We start from the raw sequence: 16,754 nt of genomic DNA on the forward strand, positions 1-16,754 counted from the left end.
TTGCCGCGGCGTGCCGCGGTGCATTCCGGGAGTCGTGGTTTTCTGTTGCCGCTGTCGGCCAGGCCGCTCCGGGGCGGAACTCCGTGTCCCAGGGGGCAGCGCGGCCGCGCCCTCCTCCCTGCCGGTCCCGGGGGAGGGGTGGCGGCGGTGCCCTCTGTCCCCGGCCGAGGCGGAAGCGGTGCGCATGCGCCCTGGGAAGATGGCACCTGCCGGCGGCTCCGGGGCCGTGAGGGAGCTGTGGGTGCCGCTGGCCGTCCTGGCCTTGACCCGGGCTGCGCTGGCCTTGACCGAGCAGTACCCGGCCTTGTCCCTGCTGAAGCAAGAACTGCACCGGCAGCGTCAGGGCCCGGCGGGGGGCTGCGCCTCGGCGGGGGACTGGGCAGAGCAGTACTCGGCCGAGTGCGGTGAGTCGGGGCGCGTTGCCGCGCTGATCGCCCCAGCCCTGAGGCCGGTGGGAGGAAGCCGTTAGCCTAGCGGTGCTTCGGCGCCCGGCCGGCCCCGCACAGCCCTGCGGCCAGGGCGGTGATGGGGGCGCCGGGGTGGACATCTCCTCCCCTCGCCCCTGCGGAGGGCGGCGGGAGCACAAGAGGGAAACGCGGCGGGGCTTCGTCTCGCACTGAGGGGCCGCGTGTGGGCGAGGGGACGCCCGCCCGGGGCCGGTGCGGGGTTTCGGCGGCTGTACACGTTGCTGCTGTTCAGCCGACTCGTAGCGAGGTATCTGTTGTGTGAGCTGCGCTCCCGAGCGGCGCTGTGCCGGTGTGCAGAGCGGAGCAGAGACCGCGGTTCTGGCTCTGAGCGGGGGAACAGCTCTTGGACGGGTAAACCCTGGGGCCCATAGTGTCACCCGGTAGGATTCCTGTTGTCCCGCTTGCCACCGTGCCAGGTCTAGCGGCTGGGCTCTGCGTGTTTTTTAACCCCTGACCTCAGTAATACACGGACATGCCAACCTCTTGTACTCATATTATTGAGTTGCATATGGCTTGATTTATTTTCAGCTACACTTTTATATATTTTGCTGGTGAACTGAGTGCTTTTCTTTAGGAGTCCAAGGTCAGGTACTAGATCATCTGGTCTTTTTCAAGTTAATTGATGGCTTGTAATACAGGCACAGTTAAAACTGTATTTATGTGCTGAAATATTTGTTGCATCAGGATCATGTGGCTTAAGTACGATCTTGTATGATCATTTATCATGAGCATAGTGTGAACGTGCTATACAAAAATGACAGTCTGAATCACAGTGTACATGTAAAACTGATGGAAAAAAAAATGTCAGTTCAGTGCACTATAGACAATTATTTATATGAGAATAACCAGTGATATGTCATGACCGTGTAGCTGCCTGCAGGGTTGGTTTTTTTCTCTCCTTATTTCATAAAGTCTGTGCTCATATCAAGAGTTGCTGTAGTCTTTAAGGACAATATACAGCTAGTGTGTAATCCACTCAAAGTTACAGAACTTCTAGAAATACCTTGTTACGAGTTTCCTACATCTGGGGGGTGGGTGTGTGTGTTTTGCTTGGGGTTTTTTATGTGTGTTTTTGTTATCACAGCTTAACATTCTTTGGTTAGTTTTTGTATTAGCTGTGTTAAGTAGGCATTTTACATCAGCTGCCTTTTTTTGGGGGGGGAGAGGAGAGGTGGCTACGGTAGCCAAGAGCCATAGTATGTAAACACACTAAGTAAGATTGTGAAATTTATCTCAGGTGACTGTTGCTCCAAATCATTCAATTTCAAGCATAAACCAAAAAGACTTTCACACAGGGTTGAGATAAAATCTATATACTATACAAGTTAATAAATGACAAAGCATTTGAATACATCTCTCCTGTTACTAAGACATGAATGATTGACTCAGGATACTCCTTCAGAGGTGTGTTTAGAAGATTAGATTTTGATTTAATGATGGGTGTTGTTTTAAAGAGACCAGTGTAACTGGAATTGATATAAGGAATTCTGCTTAAATGCTTTGGTACCTCAGGTACTTTGCATGCACTGATAATTAGGTAGCCCTTAGTTATGGAACAGCACACTCACCCTGAAATAGCTGTATACCAGTCCACTCCTTGCTATTTAAATCCTGTGGCTAAATAAATTGCCAATTGAAAAGTTCCCTTAAGCTCTGTTTTAGTACAACTTTCCCAGAAGCTGAGAATCTTTTTATCTCAAGTAGTTTCTCTTGTAGCCTACTACAAGGTCCAGGGTAATTTATCTGGTTGGTGTTTTTCCTTTTTCATGAAGTTGCTAATGAGGCAGTGTGGTGAGGGTTTGACTGCATCTGACTTACAAAGGCAGGTGCGTTCTTCCTTATGAGTAAAAGCAGTTTGTTGCCCCAAGAACTTCAACATTTGAAGGGTCCTTTTCCTCCTATCAGTTGTAACAGATAGGCTGTTCTTGTTCCCTGCCACCTTATTAAGAAATTCCTTCACTGAATTCTTTCTATTATGCAGAAAATTATTCTGGAGGTAGTCTTGTGCCTGCACCTCTTTGTTTTGGTTTGTGAAGCAAAAATTCCTCAGTGAGTCCACAGTGATGGCCCTTAATTGTCACTGACTTAGGAGCACCAACACAAAACAAGTCATGTTCACAATGCTGCCATAGCACAGGAGGGTTTAGCCAACGTGAAGAACAAAGGGCAGTGTTGAAACCTCTTACTGGCAGCGCTTTTTCTGGGAACTATGGATGGTGACCCACTGTTCTTACAGGACTTTCTGTCTTTAAACTTTGACCTCTTGCTTCTCTTGTAAAACTTCTTCCACCAGTTATCATTTATGGCTCAGCTTAGTTCCAAGTTTCTATTTACACGGAATGATTTTAGATGCTATTTTCACTTGTCTTTATAAAAAGACAGTTTCTTTTTCTCTTTTAGCACTGTCCTTGTGAGAAATGGGGAATCAACTAACTGCAACCCTTGTGTAATCAAAATATGAAAATAACACTGCCTGTAAAAGTGAATCAGAAACACACACTGCTTTCCAGCCTTTCAAACTTAGCATCAAACTTATATTTACAAACCTTAGGGCAAATGATAGAATTTGGTATTTGTGCCATGGAACCAAAGAGATAATATTGTTTATTTGCTTTTTCTTGTTTAGTCTTGAAATATTTCAAGTTAATAGAAGCCTTAAGACCTGAAGATTTAAAAGCTAGCAGTTCTGTTGGGATATCAGTTAAAGCACCGTGCAGATGAAGTAGTAATTTCTATGGTCTATAAATCTGGGATGTTTTGTTGATTATTGCTGTTACTTGTTAATTTTTCATTTGTTAAACTTTTTCTCTCCTATGCCAACACACTGTGTTTGACTTTTCATAGATTGCCTTCATAGTAATATACCTGTAGGGACCTTTGTATATGTTCAGTCAATTACATTTCACTATTCTGCCTGCTTTTTACAGTATTTATACATCTGTTTTTTGGTCTCCCAGCAGCAGCTCTTTCCCTACCTCTGTATAGTCCATTCTATTTGTTTTCCTCTCTGGGATTGGAATGATAATTTGGTCTTTAATTTCTCGGGCCAGAGAATGGAATCATAATGCTAAATGGGGACATGTCAACCCAATGTATTTTTAGCCAAAAGCATAAGCAGAAGTAGTGATAAAACTAATTTTATAAAAGCAGTCATGTTGACTGTTGCTTTCCTGGCTGTGTAGATGTAGTGTCTATATGCAGAAAACACTCAATGAAACTTCTGCCCCGTGGAGTGCCTAACAGGGGTATTCAGATGAACATGAGTAAATGTAAGATGTGATAAGAGAACATATATGTAACTCTTTTACTTCTTAAAGGTGTTTTCTCTCTTTTCCCCCAGATTCATCATTTTTGCACTTCCATGAATCGGATTGTGACATAGGAGGGTCTTCATCTTGTGAACCTGCCCTTTCTCTCCATACAGAAAAAATTCTGGTAAGCTATCAAAAATATAACATTACAGATCACTTTAGCTGCGTAACCAGTTAGAATGAACTTCAGGCAAATAGCTACAAATAGAATCTCTTCATCACTAGGCACAAGTCCCCAAAAGGCTTAAGTGAGAATGAACTCACGTTGCTCATGAAAGTACGATTTTGTAGTACTTCATTATGAGTCCCTAGGGCTGTCAGCAGTTTCAACTACTTAGGCCACCAATTATTTTTTTTGTTTTTAGGGGTGCAGAGGCTATGGCTGAAAAAGGGAAAGGTGCACTAGTTTTTACCCAAATTAACTGCCTGAGGAGGTTTACCACGAAATGCATGTAAGAGTAGGAGTGATAACTTGCAGTTGCTACAGAAATAACATGTGCACAGATGATAGAGTTGAATGCTTCAGACCATATTTCACTAAATGTGATACAGACATGGCACATGGAGAATATTCAGATGGAAGAGAAGTATCTCTTGGTAGGCTTTAGGAGCATTATTTTGGAATTTGGGTTTACTTGCAACAGTACTGTTAATCTGTTGGTCTTGAATAAATGTAGTCTACGTCAGAACACAGGTTTGATGTTACTTTTTCAGTCCAGTAGTCATAGATACGGAAAATCTTCAAATAACTCTCATGTGAATATACAAAGAAGCCTTGGCAAATTTGTAGAAAATATTGGCTATTGGGGAGCATGGAAACAATATTCTAATTTGAAGCAACTTCTCCAAAGGTGCCATATGGAAATAAAGCTACTCTATCACAAATCCACCAGGCCAATTATTTGACGCGAATATTCTCCTTAGACATTACTTCATCAGATATTGGTCAGATCTTCTGTCTGGTCTAGTGGTACCAGCAATTCTTTCTAAGGCAGTGAAACATAAATTAGTTTGTTAGAAATTTCTCTGTTTCAAAAAAAAAAAAAAAAAAAGAAAAGAAAATAAACCCAAAACAAATGTTTTGAAGAGAGCAACAACTCAGCCTATCGGAGCTGGTGCTGTGACGAAAATTCTTGTCTGGTTTCATGAAGGCAGAATGACTCGCAGTTTTTGCATGTTGAGCTGCGGGAAAGCTAACCTATAACTGGATTCAGAGTCTGTTGACGAAGTATGAATCCTCATCCTCCCCAACCCCAAGAACCAAACATTATTCTGTTTTTCTATGGTAACAAAACAGACAAGCGAGCTGAGGGCAGGGTAAACTGTGTGGTACTTCTCTTGCCAAGTGTCACGTGCAGCTCTGTAATTCAGAGGATGTTAATGTAATGCCAGATTCTTCTGTTTGTAGCTTATTTTCCAGTACTCGACATGGCATCTTGCTGTATCATATCTTTTGTCTGCAGACAAAGTGTAGGCCTTTTTTGTAAATCTACCAAGGAAGAGATTGTACTTTAGTAAAAATTATTTTCTCCTAACGTTAATACAATTATAGAAGAGTAATGTTTTGCAGCATATAGGTTTTGTTTTCGAGTTGGCATACCTGTTGAACCCTACTAATTGTTTTTTAATGACTACTACTGATTTTTAATGACTTTTTTTTTTTTCTACGAGGAAGAGAACTTTTCTATTCTGATACTGTTGGTGCAGCAGTGCGTGAAGTAATATAAACGTTATAGTGTAATGTAGAGCTCATACATGATCTTTAATTTCAGTAAAAACAAGATTTATAAAATCTGATTTGCTAATGTTTCATACCTTCTGAAATAATTATGTTTGTAGAGCAGACCAAACTTTCTGCCCTGTTCATCTAATAATCTTAGAAATGAGAAGAAACTGTGCAGTGAGATTTGGCCAGTCAGTTTTGTGCTTTGTAGATCATTGAAAGGTCTGTGTCATGGACACAAGTAACAAGGATGGAACAAGCCAAAAGAACTGGAAGGGAGGAGGACAAAGTGCAGTCCTCTCAGTAGGGGACACTATGAATTAAGTATGTTCTTTGAAGTTTAAGGCATTTAATTGTCTTATCTGATGTAAAAGATGTACATATGTGGTGTTTAGCTGAAAAAAAAGGGCAGAACTGAGCACTGAAAGAAGTTATTTTTTTCTTCTTGCTTCCTAAAACAGTTTGGAAGGCCCCTTAATTAAGAGATCATTTCGTCTTTTGTCTTTTTTTTTTTCTTTTTTTCCCGTAACATAAACTGCTCTAGTAGGCTTACAGCTGTCTATGGAAAATACTTGTGAAAATGAACAAGTAGAGTATTTCTGTATTTCTGAGGGGTTGTCTTTGGCAGTGTTGATTTTTGTAGGTACATTATTTGGGAAACAGAAAACTTAGAGAAGGCTACAATTAGCTGAACAAAATTTTTAGGAGATAGAAAGTTCTTGTTAAAAGGACAGTCCTTTTACTGTAGTTTGGCACTGGTAAATTAAACTTGTCTTTATTGCTGGAGTGATATTCCTTTCAATGTCTAGCTTTCAGTGTTATACTCTTTTGTAATACCCTTCTCTTTGAAGGAGACAAAGGAGTACAAACCTTCCTATGAAGTAGCATGCATCTTAGAAAAACTTCCAAAACTTCATGTTAAGCAGGTGTCGTATAGAAACATCAGCCACTGGTAAAATGCTGACAATATCCTTCCATCTGAGAGGTTTGATTAGCCTTATGTTAGAATAACAGTAGCACCTGACTGAAGAGTAATTTCTCTCCCTGTGGAAGATTAGGAATTAATTTTGTTTTCAATTACCTTAAAGCAATCATATTAGCCTTAAATTTTTGATTTAAGGCATTCTCTTAAGGATTTAAGGCATGGGTTTTCTATTAAATTCTTTCCTGTTGTTTGCTCAATGCTTAAAACACATGATGTTTTACAGAATCAAGCGAAGTTGCTTGCAGAGCAAAAACGATTTCCATTTGCTACTGATAATGACAACACAAATGAAGAGTTGGGTAAGTTGCTTTATCTACACTTTGTGCAGGTGAACTGTGTGATAATTATTAGCAGTGAATGTTTTGAAACTAAACTGATGATTTCTTAGTGATACATTAATTTTAATGTGATCCTAATAAGCCTGAAAATACAGTGCATTTTCTCTGGTCATACAAAGAAAATGTGTATATCTTCCTAAAAATCTTTTCTGCTTTGCTCACTAGAATTCTTCACCATTTAAGCAGGTGTTCAAAAACCATTTGATTAATTCTGTTAAACAGTCTCAGCTACTTCCTGCTTCCCTTTTCCATCATTATGCATGACTAAAACTATTCAAACATCCAGAACATTTCACCATTGGAATATGCTTTCTATCCAGCATAGATTTTGGATGTCTTCCCCTCCCCACGCACTCTTCCCATCATCACTTATAGGCATCAGGAAGGCTTTTCGAATCCCGTCGTTTTACAGGCTGCTACTTGATCTATTTTTCAAAGCACACGCAGCGCAGAAAATGGAGGCATTTCAAATGAAGCAACAGGAAGTAATTTTCTTAAAGGACTGGAGGGAGGAGTTCCTTGTACCACTTCTCCAAACTGGTATCCTCTATAGGAAGCAGACGTATTATGAGGCAGCAAAGAGATTGTTGAGGATGTACGTCAAGGAAGGTAGCAGATTGTCTTTTCTGTAAGAACAAAGGGAGACTTTACTCATAAGTTGTCTAATGAAATTAAAACAATTGAGTAGTTTTTTGGTTGACGTAACTTCTGCCTTCACAAATGTATCCAGGAAAATTTGGGGCCTTAGTATTTTTTCATATTTCTAGCATACCTCACTATGTTCATAGAATCCTGCAGGGAATACTGAAATTCCATCCAGAAAATATTTGATGCTATTAGTATTGGCTATGTAGACTTGGAAGACTATGCCAGAAGGTCCCTGTTCTCATATTTAGCCTGTAGGCTTGGACCTACCTCCTGCTCTTATTTCAGGTATGTCATGGTGTGAGAAGCCTGGGTCCTTCTTGTTTGTGCATGTTACTTTTAACTGTTCTGAGGAAAAGCAGCGTGAAATGTGTGGGGCATTCTGAAGCAATGTTGGTACACAAATACTTGGGCTAACAGACCATTGTTAGCCTTTAGTTTTTTCATAATAAAGTACTTGTATTTTTGTAGTATTTAATTAAAGATTAAAAGATTAATCAAAGAGATAAAATTTTAAAAGAAGCTGATACTGTATCAGCTACAAGCTGCCAATCGCTTGCCATAGTTGTACAGACATTGTCTACAGCCTCCTGTGTTTTGTCTCATATGAACAAAACAAACTCATTATCAGCAAGACAATGAATCTTCGTTATCTTGCTTCCTTTTATTTTATGTGCCAACTGTGTTGTTCTGGGTTTGGAACCATAAAAATTATACTAAGAGCTGTGTAATCTTGAAGGAAAATGAAATGAGGAAAATTCAAGAGCTCTTCAACCTGTTCTTCACTCTGCCAGATTTTTTTGGCAATTCTATGTATCTGTACCAAGTGAAGCTTTTTACGTATTGAGGAAAAACCTTATATTGCACGCAAATACTTCCTTCTTCATGACAGAACTGCTCCAAGAATGAGGCAAGCTGTCTTTTCTCACGTTCAACTAAATGATTAAGCTGATAGGTACCTTTTCCGTTCTGCTTGAGTGACTGCAATAACTCATTAGAAGTATGGAGAAAGGTGAATTCCTGCTCTTAGCTCCCCTCTCAGCCATTCGTGCGAACTGCCTGGGGGAAAGTTGTATTTTACCTTTTATAGCTCTGGTCTGCAAGATACTTGGTTTTTGTGGGCAGTGTAGACAGAACTTAGTCTGGAGTTAAAAACTGTGGGAGATTAAAACATGCAAAATGAGACAATCTTGAGATATTCAGCTGTCAATACTGAACTTCAGACATGCAAGCACAACCACAGCTTTCCAGTCTTATGACTTCACTGTATTTTTGTATCTTTTGGAGGTTACAGGAACATGTTTTTGAAACAGCGGTCTGTTTCTTTTTCAAATGCTTGACTTCTGTTCCAAAACAGGGGGATATGCAAGAACTTTAAAGCATTTTTGTAAACAATGGAATCGCTTTAGCTATAGTTTTTCTAGTTAATTCAAATGAAGGAAAAACTTACTGTGAACTAGTAAAGTTTAGTAAAATGTGTACAAACAGGTACCCTCAGATGTTCTCTAATGGAATTATGAGAAAAGTTAGCCAGTGTTATCCAGGCTCACTTACAATTGAGAAAGCATCTAGAGCTATTAAATGGGATCACGGTACCTTTCCTGGTCCGAAGTAGTTTAGAAGTAAGACGCTTTCCTGAACAACTTGCAAAAAGGAGAGACAAAAACCCAAATGAATCACAAAACTCAAAACAATTCTGATGAGCACAGTATAATTTGAATAGTGAACAAATGCTCTGTAATGGTTGAGGGAAGTTCAGTGGCAGTTCAGAAAATATTTGGCTACTTAAATCTTCAGTGCAGTGTAGGAACTTAGATTAAGTAGATTAACTTAGATTAAATACAACCAAACTGTAAAATGTCTTTAAAAATCAGATGGATTTTGCTGGTTTATTTACATTTTTAATTTTTTGTTAGCAATTGCTTATGTGTTGATTGGCAACGGCTTGTACGATGAAGCCATACGACATTTTTCAACAATGCTGCAGGTAAGTTTTCTGTTTGAACCCCTAAAAATGACTTTATGAAATTATCCATTAAAACATATGGCTTTTACTAAAATAAATGTTCAATTAAGGATTTAAAATTTAAAATTTGTTATTTGTTCTTTTTTTTTTTTTTTTCCCCATCCAAACATAAGCATGCTCTTAAAATCAGGTGGTTCTATATCTTGGTTAATTGGTGAGTATTTTTCTTATCTGTAGGAATAAACTCTTAATGGTACGTTGACCAGGGGGAAAAAAAAAAAAAGCAAAGCCAACATCTTTGGAAACCTGACCTGTGCAAAATTGAAGTTCCTTTAATTGTCCTCTTAATGTGTAGGCTGAGATATTTTAATTTGGGGTTTTTGGGATTACAGTTAGCATGTTGCCAGTAACGTCAGAAAAAAAAGCCTGACAGAGATCACTTACTGCTAGTGACAAGTACTGCATTGTTTTCGTGATAATAAATGATATTGTATCCTGGGTTTATCCTTCTTTTTCAGCAGTCAGTATTTAATATTTAAGTAAAACATAACTAGTACTTCAAGATTTCTTTTATTCAGAATCATCTTCTATGAAGTAGAAGAGATCAACTCTTAAAACAAAAACAACCCCAACAGTTCGAAAGCTTCAACTAAAGCTCATTTCAAAATAATGTGTTTTTGTGGCTGAGATTCTGGACTACCAGAAGTACAGATCTGTTTTTTGATCTAAACTGGTTGTAGTACACAAATGCAAGCTGAAACTAATATTGCAAATACTAGCATGTTTTGGTTTTTATTTACTCAAATGTCATATGTCTCATACTGAAATTGAGTGAAAGTGTGGCAATTTAGCGGAATTATTCCAGGGAATTTATCAGAGGACCAGATCTTTTTTTTTGAGGGGGGATTTGTTGTTGTGTTTGAGATTTTTTTTAGTTGCTTAGTGACCTCTGATTTGTTTTTAATGGGAGGAATTTATTTTTTAACCCTAATGAGAAATCCTGCATCAAAAACCGCTGAGCTTATATAATGTTTCCTGCCTTCTCTTCGTTTAGAAGGAAACTTAACATAAATGAAGATAAGCAAGATACACTGACTGCAGAAAGATATGGCGGGAAGTGTGTATAGACTACCTTTGCAATGCACACATCTCAGCTGAAATTAATATGCTTATTGTATGTCTGAAAGGCAGGAAAGTGGTTATGATTGTTTACTCTGTGTTCCATAAGGCAACAGCCTTGCTTATCTGCTGTATTAAAAGTAGTGAAGTTACATGAAGCTGATGTTGGCAAGTGTACACTCAGAATCAGATCACGTCTGGCAAGCTGCCAGCATTGTTGTGCCACCTCTCTGTTGTTTTGTCAATGAAAGAATTTGTTTCTTGGCAGTTGTCCCAGTTAAATGAGAGTGAGTCTATGCTACAAACTTCCGTAGCACAGCTGTGTTGATTGCAGGTGTGAAGACGCCTGATTCCTGACTGGTTTTCAGGGAAACTGACTGCACAGGTGTTGTGCCAAGGAAATCAGTTTCACTGTTGTAGTTCTTCAAATTTGGATGGGAAACCTTGTCTGGAGTAAATAACACTGAACAAGAAATATATTCCCTATGTAAGATGCATATTCTTAAGTGCCCAAGTTGGAAAGCCAGGGAATTAAATCTAACCCAAGGAAGGTTTGTTTGCAGATTTTTTTGGCAGAACGCCTCTAGTTGTAGTTGCTGCCTGAATACAAATTTTATCAGGATGTCACAATTTCCTACTTCCTAATTTTAAATCCTAAATTTAAATTGCAAACAAAACAAGCTTTGAATGGCTGAATTATATCTTATTGTTTCAGTAACATTAGGCAAAAGAAGTCATGTAATTACCAATAAGGTTACAAGTAATGAAGTTTGGACAACAGACTATACTAATGTGTACATAGCTTCTGTTAGGTGGTCACTGCCATTGTAACTGCACTTTAACTCATTTTCCAATTGGAACTTGTGAGCACATGAAAGTGTAGAATGTAATATAATATAATCACTTATTTTTCTGACAACTGTGATTGTTCATTGCTTACTACTTAAGATCTACAAGAATTAAATACATGTTGAATAAATATACCTTTTATAAAAAATAAAAAAGCAAACATAACTGATTATTGTGTTAATTTTTAATCTTAACAGGAAGAACCAGAGCTGGTTAGTGCAATTTATGGACGAGGGATAGCATATGGAAAAAAAGGACTACATGTGAGTAGATAATTATTTAAATTAATATCTGACTGAATTATTTGAATCCAACCTATTAGAAGGCCTGTCACAGAAGCAATAGACTAATTAGAGCTTGATGGGTACATGCCAAAGGCTGTGCTGTCCTACTGTAATGATGTGTCCATCCATGGGTAGGTGCTCCATAACCTGGGGGAATCTAGTGGATCATATTGCTTAAGCCATGGGTACATTTGCTTTGTGGGACTGTTACAGAGGCACCTCGAGGTTAGTTTAAGGGACAACAGGGTCCAAAACAACTTATATTAAACCGGTGAGAAACAGGGTTTTAGCACTCCAAAAGTGACTTAAATACAGGTTCAGACATCAGCTGAGGAAAATTATTAAGGGGCAGCAACTAATACAACAGGCGGTCCACAGAGTGCATGCACATGGCTTCACCCAAAACAATGCCGGAGCTGTTTCTGAGTCCAGGAGGAGTACACACTTGCCTGAACACAGTGCGGGATTATTTTAAAAGAGATACACATACTCATAGTGAGTACGGAAAGTTAGTACACTCGCAATTGTGCGAGGGTAAACTTATAATACACTAATTTACTTACACGTGCAAATGTGCACGGAATATTACACGTGCTTACGTGGAAGCACGGGAGGAAAATACACTCATGATTGTGCGAGGAAATAATTTATACATGTGCTCGTACTGAGCACGGAAAGTTACACGTGCATATGTGCACGGAAAGTATAAATATACTCGCAATCTTGCGAGAAGTTTTACTCACACCCGTGGCGGCGAGGCAAGCGGAGTCTCCATCCCAGGGAGGGGGGGGTCTCAGCCGCAGTATCTTGCTTGTGCTCCGAGAGACCTGCGACAATGGGCGGAGTCTAGAGGAGAATCCCGTTTTTTATAGCCTGATCAGATCTGACTGTAGGCATTCTAGAAGCTTCTCTGCACCCCCACACTGGCTGTGGGTGCCCCTGAAGCCTCCAAACATCCCCCACACTGGCTGCGGGCACCCAGGGGCTCACTGGCTCCTCGGCACTCCCTTCTCCTAATGGCCCTGGCCAGGGTGCTCTGGGGCCAAACAAAAGAAGCTGTTAGCCTCAAGTGGCAGAGCGAAAGGGAGATGTGCTTACTCCTTCCATACTGAAGGAGGGAGGGGGCGAGAGGGGGATTTGCATCCTGCCACAGGGACTGTGGGAATAAAGCACCATGAAGTGAGGATGCCTAAGGAGGATATAGGCACAGTTGGGAGTGGTGGATAGTAAGGCTGGGAGCCACAGCCACTTAAGAGTTACCACATTAGGTAACAGGCAGTACCTTGGCTCTGAGAAGCAGGTTTATGAAGTCCCATTGAGTTTGTCTCCACATCTAGTCTGTATTTGGAAATGAAAAAGTTTTTATTGCGACTTGGGAACACTGTCAGCTCTTGCAGTCCAGTAGGCTTTATATTGCTTCTTGATTGCTTACGCCTCTTGATATGTATACCACCTTTAATTTGTTAAAAAAAACAATTGTGTTGTGGTTTAACAGCAGCCGCCATCTAAGACCCACACAACCATTCACTTCTTTCCTCCAGCACTCGTCTGGGGGACAGAATCGGAAGAGTAAAAGTGAGAAAACTCATGGGCTGAGGTGAAGACAGTTTGATAAGTGAAGTAAAAGTCGAGCACACAAGCAAAGCAAAACACAAATTCATTCACTACTTGCCATGGGCAGGCAGGTGTTCAGCCATCTCCAGGACAGCCAGGCTACTTCACACATAACAGTTACTTGGGAAGACAAATGCCATCTCTCCAAACATCCACCCTCTTTCCCCCATGTTTTTAACACCAGTCTGAGTTTGTCTTCTCAGTTTGTCTGGATCTTGAGACAGCTTCACTTCATAGAAGTTTCCAGGAGTGACACTTTCAAGACACACAGATGATGTTAATTGCATGCAAAACTTCTTTGTCTTAAAAAAGATCAATGAAATCTAGTGCAGAACTTGCTATCTAATCAGTTCGGATTTTTTTTTTCAATTAGGTAACTGTTTCAATCCTACAATTTATTGAGAACATTATAAGGATATAGATAGGCAAGGTGCTGATGGCATCAAACCATTCACCAATACTATTAATACTTGGCTTAAGCTACAGATTATGAAAACAGTAGTAGGCGAGAGTATGTGCGAATTGGAGGTCAGGAATTGTGTGAATTGGCAGCTTTGCTGCCAATAAAAGTAGCTATGGAGCCACAAATCTAATGTTTATTCACAGAGTTATATTAATACATTTTTAGAGATGCAGCACAAAGATGATGTGTACAAGTAAAGTTTATTTTTCTTGTTTGTAACAGATAGGTGGGAATTTTCTCAACTATTTGTTGAATACTGCTTCTTAATATTATTAGCAAAGGTGTGAAGGGCTATTTCACTAGCACTTTATGCTAGTTTCTGAAACATAGCCAATCTGGTTTTCTTTAAGTCCTCAGAGTATATTACTCTAAGTATGCACAGTTATTTACCATTTTTCTTTTTCTCTGTTTCAGGATATGAAAAATGCTGAACTTGCTCTGTTTGAGCTCAGTAGGGTGATTAGTCTAGAACCAGATCATCCTGAAGTATTTGAACAGCGAGCAGAAGTGAGCATTTTTTCTCTCTCTTCAGATTTTTGGGGAAGTTGCAATAATACAGTGTTTTCAAGTATTTCTTCACTGATTTAATGAATAAAAAATTTTCGAGAACATTGCTCCTCTCTTTTAAAACACACATTTGCTCTCAAAGTGTAATTTGTGGAATATTTATTTTTAAAATAAGACATACACCATATGGAGTTACTGTTGCCGATAGAATAGCATATATTATGTCTAAGTGTTTAGTTTTTTACATACTATATAGCAAGATGTGTGTGTGTGTTTAATTGAATGAATCAAAATATCACTTGAACCTGATTGCACTTAGTGTCACCTTAGTAGATTTATTGTTAGGACTAGTTGGTAAAATGCCAGACTAGTGAAGAATTAGTTTTTGATCAAGTATTTTCGTTTTATATTCATGTGTATAAGCTAAATATCATTCAGATACACAGATAATTTTCATTTTGAAAATCATATTTTGTTTTGCTAATTAAATTACAGAAAATGGGTTTCAAGAAGCAGCTTTGTAAACAAAACAAAAGCATAAATATTTATTAAAGTCAGCATAGTGTATAATTATAGCTGCCATAGTATGATATTGTGATTCACAATTTTCATGTTTTTAATGATTTTTTTAATTGTCTTGATCTAAAAATGTGAAAGGCATTGAAACAATTGGAAAACAGCCCATTTTCCATTGGGGGAATATTTTGTCAAAAAGTCTTATGAGAATACTTAGTTACATTTTCAGTTGAGTGTGTTGAAATAACCTGAAATAGAGTATTTTGATTTGTCTGACTTGTTTTAATTTAGAATACTAGGTTTCTGCAAATGTTATTGGTGATGTTCATATCCACCGATATTATTTGGATAAAAATGCCTTCAGATTTTCCTTGATAGGAGTTTAAAAGCAGTAAGTACTGAGATTTATAGCAGAACTTTCCAGCCTATTCTAGCAAATACGGTTACTGTATTACAGCTGAACATGAAAAATAATAATCTTCATATTTGTAAAACAAACCTATTGAACCTGTTTGCTCCAAACCGTGTTTTTGTTTTATGCTCTTAGATACTGTCACCACTAGGACGAATCAGTGAAGCATTATCTGATCTCAGCAAAGCTATTCAGCTACAACCATCAGCACGACTCTACAGGCACAGAGGTACCCTTTACTTCATATCTGAGGTTAGTGGATGTAGGGTATTCTGTTTGGTTTGGGGTGTGTGTATGTTGTTGAATACTTTGTTGTTTATGCCAGTTGTTACTTTTGTTCAAGAGCTTCTTTCCTATTTAAATTTAACAACAAAAAACCCCCAAACAAAACAACAACAAAAACCCAAACAGACAAACAAAAAACAACCCACAGACAAAATAACAACATAGGCCTGATTTTCCTGTAGTTGACTTTCTCACAAAAAGGTAAACATCCTATTTTGCTATGTAGTGTGTGTGTGGTGTTCTTACACTTTATATAAAAGAAGCAACTTTACCTTCAAAGATTGTGTGAATACTAAATAGCTGATTTATCATTTTATTCTTCTGTTTTCACTCTTTTTGTTTCCAGTTGTGGTGTTGGTTTTTTTTTCCCCTCATTTTACTACATTTTGTCTGACACTTACTATGAAATTTGGAAATGTATTGTTCATTCCTTGTTCTTTGGTATTCTCACTGGCAGTTGACAATTGTGGCTGCTTAGCCCTGAGATTGACTTCATATATTAAACAAAATTCTATAGTTTACTTGTATGAAAATAAAAGTGTGTATTCCTCTTTATTTATTTTATTTCCTCTGTCACCTAAAATCTGCTTTATCACAGGATTATGCAACAGCCCATGAAGATTTTCAGCACTCATTGGAACTGAACAAAAATCAGCCTATAGCTATGCTTTATAAAGGCTTAACCTTCTTTCACAGAGGACTTTTGAAGGTAAAGCTATGTTAAATACTAGTTCATGTAGAACAATGCCCTCTATTTGAAGTTACTTCTATAAAGTAGTAGAAATACCGTAGGTGTTGATACATGTATTTTTCTCTCGCATGAGGAAGAATTTTTAACACAAAAGAGTGCAAGCAAAATGAAAAGGTACCATTGTTGACTAATACTTCATGGTATGGCATGTAAATACTGCTGGTCTTGCTAGATCTTGGTAAATCAGTGATAACAGACGTGTTTATGGAGTTCTTCAAAAGATGTTTGTATTTGGCACATTTGTTAATATCTGTAGGGTTATATTTAGGTTTTCTTTACATGAAATGGAGGCTCCCTAGCTTTTGTGAAGGGGAAAGGGATGAAGAATAAAATAATTTGAAATTCTGAGATGTTTGAACATTGTTGCTCTCTCAGATTCTAAAACTAGCAGGAAATAAGTTCTTACTAAGCTTTTTTTAAATGTTTCACCATTTTCTGATTCAAAACTTTTCTGTGTTTTAGGTGTAGTATTATTGTACCTGTTTCTTGCTTGTACAGTATTTAGAGATACTGCTGTAG

The 16,754-nt window shown here is 38.7% G+C and overlaps 1 protein-coding gene across 4 annotated transcripts in view; it reads left to right on the forward strand.

Annotated features, from left to right (window-relative positions):
• The first annotated feature begins 9 nt into the window (after positions 1-9).
• TTC13 (tetratricopeptide repeat domain 13) overlaps positions 10-16,754 on the forward strand; it is a 40,850-nt gene continuing 24,105 nt past the window's right edge. Inside the window, exons 1-8 of one of the 4 annotated variants that reach the window (XM_065057704.1) lie at positions 10-404; positions 3,808-3,902; positions 6,710-6,785; positions 9,386-9,456; positions 11,601-11,666; positions 14,179-14,271; positions 15,335-15,451; positions 16,083-16,193. In XM_065057704.1, coding sequence (XP_064913776.1) covers positions 185-404; positions 3,808-3,902; positions 6,710-6,785; positions 9,386-9,456; positions 11,601-11,666; positions 14,179-14,271; positions 15,335-15,451; positions 16,083-16,193 — 849 coding nt within the window. In that variant the 5' untranslated portion in view covers positions 10-184. The remainder of the gene's footprint in view (positions 405-3,807; positions 3,903-6,709; positions 6,786-9,385; positions 9,457-11,600; positions 11,667-14,178; positions 14,272-15,334; positions 15,452-16,082; positions 16,194-16,754) is intronic. The other 3 variants (XM_065057701.1, XM_065057702.1, XM_065057703.1) reach the window with 3 other exon arrangements.

Source organism: Columba livia, chromosome 3, assembly GCF_036013475.1.
Source record: "Columba livia isolate bColLiv1 breed racing homer chromosome 3, bColLiv1.pat.W.v2, whole genome shotgun sequence".
NCBI classification, from domain to species: Eukaryota; Metazoa; Chordata; class Aves; order Columbiformes; family Columbidae; genus Columba; species Columba livia.